This window comes from Trifolium pratense, linkage group LG1 (genome assembly GCF_020283565.1).
Source record: "Trifolium pratense cultivar HEN17-A07 linkage group LG1, ARS_RC_1.1, whole genome shotgun sequence".
NCBI lineage: Eukaryota > Viridiplantae > Streptophyta > Magnoliopsida > Fabales > Fabaceae > Trifolium > Trifolium pratense.
The window spans coordinates 3380163-3390270 of record NC_060059.1 but is presented as its reverse complement, the minus strand read 5'-3'; the positions used below and the strand labels follow the sequence as shown (position 1 = coordinate 3390270).

Genomic DNA, 10108 nt, shown 5'->3' with positions numbered 1-10108 from the left:
GTCTTATCTATCTACACTACACACAAAAAACAAAAAGTGGACACGCGTCACCCATGCTCTTCACTCACAAAACGCAGTCGTTTCCCATTTCTCTCTTCGAAGCTCAAAGTTTTCACTTCACAGTCACATAGCTTTTTAGTTCAGACGGAAACGATAATGGCGGTTTTTGGCGGGAAAAAGGTCCATCAAATTGTCACCGGCATCGGCACCAACGGCCTTGCCCAGGTTGTCGTCGCCGTCGCTTTCTCCTTCCTTGTTCGCATCTTCTCCGCTCCCGGTCCCGCTCTCTTGCCGGATAACGACTACGACGACGACGACGACGATGTTCCAAATAACGATTCACCCGACGGCGAAACTCCTACTCCTACCGGAAAAGTCACGCCGGTCACAATCCGTTGGAACAATATTAATTGCTCCATTTCTGATAAATCCTCCAACTCCGTGAGTTTCTATTCCTTCTTTTTCCCTTTTTGTCCCTTCACTTCGTAATATATAGTTGCATGCACTTGATATGGTTAAACATTTGTAATATAGTTTTGTTGCTTTAAGAAGATTTTGATTTTTTTTTGTTCAAGTTTGAATTTGGTGTTGATGGAGATTTGATGTGAATTTTGAAATGATTAGGTGAGGTTTCTGCTTAAAAATTTGAGTGGAGAAGCTAAGCCAGGAAGATTATTAGCCATAATGGGGCCTTCAGGTTCAGGGAAGACAACATTGCTTAATGTTCTTGCTGGTCAACTGGCAGCGTCGCCTCGGCTTCATTTGAATGGACTTTTGGAGTTCAATGGAAAGCCTAGTTCTAGAAACGCTTACAAGTATGTTTGTTTGATTGTTCGATAGGAACTTGTTTGTACTTGCAGATGTTTTCCTGATATATATATCTTTGAAGTTTTGTTTGAAGATCAATTGAAATGTTGCTGTAGGTTTGCTTATGTGAGACAGGAGGATCTCTTCTTCTCACAGCTTACTGTGAGGGAAACATTGTCTCTTGCTATAGAATTACAGCTTCCCCACATATCTTCTGTCGAAGAGAGGGATGAATATGTCAACAATCTCCTTTTCAAAATAGGCTTGGTGAGTTTTTCTATATCATGTACTTTGTTTTGTTCGCTGAGTAGTTTCTGGTTTTTAAGTAGGTTTTTTCAACAAACCTTATATCATATTGACCACTCCTATTATATCTGTTGTATGCCTTCCATATTTGGATGCTTGCCCACCATTCTTACAAGTTCCAGAAATGAAAATCACTATCAAAATTACTTGTGTATCGCATGTAATTATTTTGAGCTTTCCTATTTTAGATTCACGACTGACAATGTGTTAGTCTCATTGGATAGTCCTATGTTACTGATATCACTTTGGCATCTGTGTGCTTTTTGTTCAAAAGGTCAGTTGTGCCGATACTAATGTTGGTGATGCAAAAGTTCGCGGAATCAGTGGTGGCGAAAAGAAACGTTTATCATTGGCATGTGAACTGCTTGCAAGCCCATCTGTTATATTTGCCGATGAACCCACAACAGGTAAGCATGCACATATAGAATTGACATGGATTGGATTCAAACTTTGCCTACAATATAGAGCACATGTATGGCTGAATGCTGATATAGCATTAATATAAACTTTGTGCGTAAAGTAAATTCCTTTCTTAAATTAAGAAATTCATCTCGTGGTACAACTTGTTTGTACAGTACAAGAATTAGAATTTGAAGGGAAAGATAATGGTTTCATTTCTTGACCGTTAATGAACAGAATGAAGGGAAAGATATCTCTAATGGTTTCTTTTTTCACAACTAAGCACTTGCTTGGTCCTTTGAATGATTAAATTCTTGCCGTTTCATATTTGTTTTATCTAAATAACCCTGTCTGAGCAACTTGTTCTAACTTATTAATTATTGGATTGCTTCTCAAAATAAGAATAAGTCTGTTTAACACTTTAACTATAAAACTTACTCTTTTCTCAGCATCCACTTTGATTTCTTTGAACCCTTATATAGGACTTCTTTACTCATGGTTTAACATGTTTTGCTATGCTTCAAGTTAGGAAAAGGAAAAGTTTTCAGATATCATAAAGCTTATTGGTTTGAGGGATATGATATGTATATGATGGCCCACATATGTCTAATTTTATACAGATGCAATATTGGTTTTACATCATTTTAACAACTTTTTACTGATGTAATATTGGTTACACCATTTTACTGCTAATTTCCTGTAAACCGCTATTTATCAAAGAATAAAGTTCAATTTATCATTTAACTCACAGAACTTCTGAATTCCATTTCAAGTGTTTAATGGACTATCTGTCTAGTAATAACTTCATTTATATAGAATTAAAATTAAAATGAAAACAAATGAACTGACATGACTCCATGTGGTCATGTAGGTATTCTCTTCTCAATAATGTATTAGTCATTTCAATCCTCAATTTCTTGCTTTTTTTTTCTTTCCAAAGTCCAAGATATTGATATATTCAAACGCTAATGATAAAATATTGGTTGAGTTGGCCAATAGTAAAAATGCAACATACCCCCTTAACTATGGGTTAATTTCAGAAAACTCCCTTGTGGTTTGAAACTCATCTCATCCAGCTTATGGCTCTGCATATTAACTCCTTACAAAGGAGCTTTTCCTGCATACCCAACAAGGGTTGATATTACACTAAGACTGCATCGTTTAATTTGTTTAGGGCATCAATTTCCTTGTGTATTTGCCTATATAGTGTAATAATATATGCACAGATAGAACATCCTTTCTTCCTTTGATCGTTTTTATTGCAAAACTCTTGTTTTTTTTTTTTTTATTTTTAAAATTAAGTGTTAATGCATAAATGGCTTCTCCTTGCCATTAACTGCTGCCATGCATGGTCAATTTTATAGAGAATTATAACCTTCCCCTCTGTCTCTCCACTTATTTTGTCATAAAGTTACTTTCAGGACTTGATGCCTTCCAGGCTGAGAAGGTTATGGAAACTCTGCGACAACTTGCACTCGACGGTCATACTGTAATTTGCTCTATACATCAGCCAAGAGGTTCAGTTTACAGCAAATTTGATGACATTATCTTGCTAACTGATGGTTCACTTGTTTATGCTGGTGCTGCTGGTGATGAACCATTGGCGTACTTCTCAAAATTCGGGTCATTGTCTTAACCTTATTTACTTTAATTAACTTCATATACTATTAAATAATCTATTTCATTGTGACTGATTTCTTTAAAACAAGTTTAAAACAGATTTTTCTGTCTATTATTTGAGAGTCTTTGAAACAGTAAACTCTAGAAAAGCCATAAAATCTTGATTATAGTTTCTTGTCAGAAATTCAAATATAATGTTCACATTCAACTTATCATTCCATCAAGAGCATAATTGGAATAAATATATTTCTAACTTTCTGTGAAGAAATATTCTTTCACCATGTTCTTAATTTGAATATCAGCTTAAATTAATACCTATTTTTTGTGCAGTTGATAAAAATTTATTTTTAGCTTTGATTTGAGAGCGTATCTGACAAATCTATCTTACATTAGTCTGATGATTTTTTATTCATTCATTGTCTAATAATGATTCAAGTTGAAAATCCTTCTCTATTTGTTCAGTCAACCCAAACGCATAATCTCTTTCTCCATGCTGTTTATTTATTGTTAATATATTTTTAATAGTACATGGTAATTACGTAAACTTTTGTCAAAAAAAAAAAAAAAACTTTTGTCATGACTTCTTCACTGTTAATTCTGAACAGTAGGTTGATAATTTTTTCCGAAACAGGTACCACTGCCCAGATCATGTTAATCCTGCAGAATTTTTGGCCGATCTTATATCCATAGACTACAGTTCTTCTGATAGTGTTTATTCTTCTCAAAAAAGGATCAATGGGCTTGTTGAGTCATTCTCACAAAGACAGTCTACAATAATATATGCTACTCCGATTACTCTAGATGACCTCTCAAAAAGTAGAAGGAGAATCAGCAAGAGGACTGTAGCAAAAAGGAAAGGGGGCTGGTGGAAGCAATTCTGGTTGCTTCTTAGACGGGCATGGATGCAGGTCTTCCTTTTTCAATTAATTGTCTTTCTACTTGTTGGAATGGCTGAACTTGGGTATATTGCATGATAGCATAGAACTTGTATTTGGTTTTCCTTCTTTCCCATGAACAAATTTGATCTGTCTTAAGGAAATACTTATGAGGCTTGATTAAGTCATATGACAAGACATAATTACAAAAGTGGTATTAGTAGTATTGCTGTTTTCATATTTTGTACTGTATTTTGTGAAAATTATTTTCTTTGTGTAACATCTTCAACCATATCGCCTCCTGTCGTTATATTATTTACCTCCGGTCACTAGATATTAGATAGCCTTTTAGTTTTGGAAAGTAAAAAAGGATGATTTATATCTTGCACTCTGTGTAAGGAGAATTAAACTTATTTCTCATTTTTTGATCCATGATTTTCTGGTTGACTAGGCTTCCCGTGATGCACCTACCAACAAAGTTCGGGCAAGGATGTCAATTGCATCAGCAATTATCTTTGGGTCGGTTTTTTGGAGAATGGGAAAATCTCAGACTTCAATACAAGACAGAATGGGATTGCTTCAGGTTTGTGATGTTCTTGATTCATGCAAGCTTATTTCTCATAGGCATGCTGCTAATATGTATTGTGGAACAACTTTCAACTGTTTTTATGATATATATTCAATTTTGATCTACTATACCCATAGAAAATAATGTCAATATGCAAACTCATTGGCTGTTGTGGAATTTATCATGCTTATTAAATTGTTCTTCTACGAGTCAACGTTCTAGAAGTCATCTTCAGATACCGTGCTTTGTGGCTTTTAACTATTAATCATTTGGTTTTTTTGGTATAGACACCTTCTGCAAGTATGTGTTTGTGTGTGTGTAGCTCAGACATATTTTACGACGCTCATGTTCTTAAAGTATTAGTGAATTTTTGCTTATTAACCTATGCTAAATCTGAAAATAATCAAATACTAAGGGGACCTTCAATTAACTGTGCTGTGAGTGATAGTGAGATCCTAATCCAGTAGACTTGACTACTTGAGTTCCATCTTTTATTTTAATTATCTCAACAACTGTTTTAATTCCCTTAAAGTTTAAACTAAAAAAATCTTGTTATTATAAGTGACAGTTTCACTTGGCTAAGTTTACTTCCTGAATCACATGGATGGCATTCACAGGTTGCTGCAATAAACACGGCTATGGCTGCTCTCACAAAGACTGTAGGCGTGTTTCCGAAGGAACGGTCAATTGTTGATAGAGAACGTGCCAAAGGCTCCTATACCTTGGGCCCCTATCTGTTTTCAAAACTGTTGGCTGAGGCTCCCATTGGAGCAGCATTTCCATTAATGTTCGGTGCTGTTTTATACCCAATGGCACGACTCCATCCTACTTTGATGAGGTTAGTTTCCTTCGTTAGTCTCTTTGAGCTATATAGTTTGAGTCAATTTTCAATTTCTTTTAATTTTATTTTACTTGTCTTCTGGGTAGTAGATTGAATTTTTTGGTACTGCTTATACAATGAGGTGCATGATTTTATAAATTGTCCGTGCATGATTTTCATTTCCAAGTATTATTTATATTGTTCAAAATGCCAAAGGCATAGGGGTATACATAGGTGATGAATAAACGTTCTACATAAGCAGAAATTACAAATTAAGTATTTTAAATTTTTCTCTTGGTTTTTGCTGTCTTGTGTATAAAAGAACCAAAAAAGTAAAAATGCAAGGGAAATAAGTTCTTTCTCTATGCCGCTGTCTCTTCACTCGCTTTGTGTCTTAAGCATCATGAGGGATTTATTAATTGTTATAGTTAATTATTTCCATCTCATTATAACTAATGATTTTGGAATTTTAGATTTGGGAAATTCTGTGGAATCGTTACTGCGGAATCTTTTGCTGCATCTGCCATGGGTCTTACTGTTGGTGCTATGGTTCCAACCACCGAAGCAGCAATGGCAGTAGGCCCCTCTCTTATGACAGTCTTTATAGTATTTGGTGGCTACTATGTCAACCCCGAGAATACCCCAATTATCTTCCGATGGATTCCTAGTGTTTCTCTGATTAGATGGTAAGCACAATTCTGATTTATTAATAATCAAGAGGAGTTAACTTTCATCTATATATGAAACAGAACATTGTTGAGTCAAAGTGCTAAGCATCATTGCAAACTTTAATATATGTTTCTCAGACTCTCATACTAATAAATACCAATGCACACTTTCAGGGCCTTTCAAGGACTTTGCATCAACGAATTTCATGGTCTTCAATTTGATCATCAGAATTCATTTGATACTCAAACCGGAGAACAGGTGAGAAGCCACACCCTTTTTAATTTCACCTGGAACTAAGATCGTTTGATAAAATTATGTTAAATACTGATATATAATGACCAGGATGTATGAGTGAGGTGAAAAAGCTAAACCTTTGACGCTATGGCATCAGTTTTTACTCAAGTTTTTATGTTTTAATATTACTGAAATATAGTTGTTCCTGGAGCAGTAATGAGTGTGCTCTTGTACCATCAAATTTGTGATAAATTTAGAAATTAATATATCAATCAACCATTTGTTTGAGTTAAATTAAATTAAAATTGAATTGATCTACTGTCAACGTTTCTTGGATAACTTTTTGTCGAAGAGACATAATCACAGAATCATATAAGATACTTTTTGTCGAAGAGACATAATCACAGAATCATATAAGATACTTTTCTGGTTTTCCATTGTTAGTACAGGGGGAAAGATTAGTTGATTAGTTATTTAATTGAGTGTGCTTCCTTTGATCTGTTTCATTTTCTTATCCCTTTCTCTCTTTCCAGGCACTAGAGCGTCTTTCCTTTGGAAGAAGTACAATTAGGGATACATTGTTAGCGCAAAATAGAATATTGTTATTTTGGTATTGCACCACCTATCTTCTCCTTGAGAAAAACAAGCCCAAATATCAGCAACTTGAAACAACCCCTCCTACCCACGGCAAACCGCATTTAAAACTCGAGGAGTTAAATTCTGAACAAGTTGATCAGACACATGAAGCACCCGAGGTCAGCCAAACTGGTCCTGCATCCGACGAGCCCCTTGATTCAACTGAAGTCGACCCTGTTGGCTCTTTTATACTAGAAGGTTTGTAAAGCTGGGCACTAGTGCTGTTCTTATAAGACATTCATCTATTTATTAATTTATCTAATACAGGTGCTCAATAGAGTGATATCTTTGCAAAGGATGACCTACAATTACTGAGAAGTCAGCCGATTCCTATAGAACAAGACCACAATCACCGATATCCACGATGTCATTATTGGACATCCAAAACACCAGCTTATGTTAACATATTCTTACCTGCTGTAATAATAAACAGTGACAGTGGATAATTTTAAGCAGATTCGTGTTTGGTTCGTTTAATTAAAGCGACAATTTTTCATTCGGCGATCTGAGCATGTAGAAATTGTCTATGCAATCATTTTTTCTTGATTGTGAATATTGTCTATGACCTATGATGCGTGAAAGTTGAGGCAGGAAGGTTTCTTTTGTATGAGCCTATTTTAAAATTTGCCTAGTGGACACTAATGTTCTAGACTTTCCTATTTATTGCACAATATTGAAGCATTTTTGGTCATGTTTGGGTTGGTAATAGAGTTACAAGCTCACCTTTTCAACATAGCATTTTATATTTTATCAATTTGTTCACTTTAGTCGCTTAATTCATCATTCATTACGATATGTTCTTGTTTTAGTAATTCTTATAATACTTTTTTTTATGAAAAGTGACATCATGTTAAATAAATTAAGCAACAAATCAACATTGTTTTTATATTGCATCGTAACGTTTGCGGCTTTTGCCTAATGATAGTTGATTTAAAAAATTATATATTTGTCTTGCAATATTATGGTGTGATGATATCATTGATTTGGACTAGAAACAAATCCAACGTGACACAAACAGAAAGATTAGATAAGAAGAAAGCCAAAAAAAAAAAAAAAAGATTAGATAAGAAGGTTCTTTGCTTTGGCGTAAGGAAGATTCAAACTAATCGACACGCTTCTTGCAATTCCAAATATTCCAAATATAATGTGACGTAATACCCAATCTCTCTTTCTTGGAATTAAGCTCTATTTTACCCCCCAACTTCCACTCCACCGTCCTTAAAAAGTTACAATAATGTCTTATATAGGTGGCACCATCTTATACATAATCAACCCTATAAAAATATTCCACAATACCTTTCCAAACACAAATTTAACTTCAAAGCTAGCTATTGCTTCCTTGTATTGCAAGTTGCAACCCTTTAATCACTTTGAAGCCTTTTCAAGTCCAAGAAATGCAAACAACATCTCTAAGCTCATTTGTGCTTCTTCCAATCCCTTGTTCAGGCAATATAAAGCGTCAAAGTGCATCAACCTTTTCACGTAATAAAAAGAGTTTTATCCATGCATCAAAAAGAGACTCATTTGGAAAACATCATGATGGAAAGTTAGTGGATGAGAACATGATAATTCTTAGAATGAGAATCCGTGAGATTAAGATGGTGGAAACAAAGAATGAAGTTCCTTCTGGTTGGACTGAATGGGAGAAGAAGCATTTTGAGAATTATGATTTGGATGTATGTGAGGCAGTTGGATTGTTGCAAAGAATGTTGATGAACACTAGACCTGGCTTGGTTGTGGGCATATTAGTTCTTATTATGCTAACCATGTCAATGTCCATGTCACTACTTGTGGTTCAACTGGTTGAGTTGGCTAAGGGAAACATCATATAAAAATAGCTTAATGCTCAATCGAATTTTAGTACTTAATTTTCTGTCAAATGTGCCATGGATTAGTACTGTCACAAATATTATTTGTTATTTTTTCATAATACATAGGTTATTTGTTCATACTTTCATTATTATCAATTCCATGTATGAATTAACGTAAACAATAAGTATTTTTTTAGTTTGTAACATAACTATTTAGTATAATAATATTCTTTTTTTTTTTTGACGCTCAAAGGTTGACTTTCTCAACAAATATTTTTTCATGTACATGGTCAAGGATCGAACTTATGACCAATTAGTTAAGGGACCTAAATATTTACTACTTGTTGTGTTACATGTTGTTGTGTTGGCGGCCTAATTATATTTTTTGTCTCTTAATATATTTCATTACTTTAATGAAAATAGTCTCCTTTTAAATCAAACTTTTATATGCTTGAGTATTACATTTGATGTAATTTTGATCCCAAACCAGCTTTTTAGCATAAAATAAGAATGACGAACTTTGGCTACAAAATTCTCAATTGCCCCAATTTTAAACATATGAAGAGAAAATTACATTTTTGAGAAAGAAAAAAAAAAAGAGTCTAGATTTAAATTGCAACAAATGTGATGGTTAATGGATAAAAAAAAAATCAATTTTAAGTCATGTTATGATAATAGTAGATCAAAAATGCAATTTAGTAAAAAAAAAAAAAAGAAAAAAAAAAGAAGGGAAATTAGTAGATTTTTCATTAAAAAAAGAAGAAACGAAATACAAGTACTAGACGGTTAGGTAGGCATGCATGTTATTTTAAGAGCATGAGTCAACTGTTTCTAGGGCCAACACTTTTGATGTTTGCAAATTTCTGTTTCCATTAATTATTGCCTTCTGGTAATATTAGAAAAGTCGATCATACTAATCAACATTTCAATTGAATAATACTATAAAGTACAGAGAACCTAAAGCTGAAAGTTGAAATTAACAAAAAGTGCTTAGTTTTTTTTTTATATACCTCGTTTGGAATGACTTATTTTTAAGTTTATTTGAAATATAAATAAATAAACTTATATGTTGTTTATTTGCATAACCTTGTATCATTTGTCAAATTATCAAAGTGACAATGGGCAAATGGGCAATAACTGAAAACACGGTTCTGCCAAAATTTTTTAATAAAACAACATTTCTTATTATTTTGACAATTATAAGTTACTGCTTTTGTAAAAAAAATTAAAATAAAGACAACTATAAACTACTTAGACAATTTCACACGAATTAAAAATATAGTTAATTCTTTACCAAAAAAAATAAAAATAAATAGTTAATTTGAGGCAGACATGTCACTTCAATATTAATATAAGAAAAATA

General features: G+C 33.6%; 2 protein-coding genes across 3 annotated transcripts; both read left to right on the top strand.

Moving 5' to 3' along the window:
• The first annotated feature begins 6 nt into the window (after positions 1–6).
• LOC123902746 (ABC transporter G family member 7) lies at positions 7–7625 on the top strand. Of its 2 annotated transcripts, none has more exons than XM_045952533.1 (12): positions 7–441; positions 625–815; positions 924–1074; positions 1388–1520; positions 2934–3135; positions 3764–4040; positions 4459–4590; positions 5193–5413; positions 5869–6081; positions 6238–6322; positions 6832–7132; positions 7213–7625. In XM_045952533.1, the coding sequence occupies exons 1-12, from the start codon at positions 157–159 to the stop codon at positions 7215–7217; spliced, it is 2196 nt and encodes a 731-aa protein (XP_045808489.1). In that variant the 5' UTR covers positions 7–156; the 3' UTR covers positions 7218–7625. The 2 variants fall into 2 exon arrangements, with proteins under 2 accessions (XP_045808489.1, XP_045808488.1); XM_045952532.1 differs by having other exon boundaries at positions 16–441; positions 7202–7625.
• A 541-nt stretch (positions 7626–8166) lies between these two features.
• On the top strand, positions 8167–9271 carry LOC123902745. Its single transcript, XM_045952531.1, has one exon. It carries the CDS (start codon positions 8329–8331, stop codon positions 8764–8766), a length of 438 nt encoding a protein of 145 aa, XP_045808487.1. The 5' UTR covers positions 8167–8328; the 3' UTR covers positions 8767–9271.
• Positions 9272–10108: the final 837 nt, after the last annotated feature.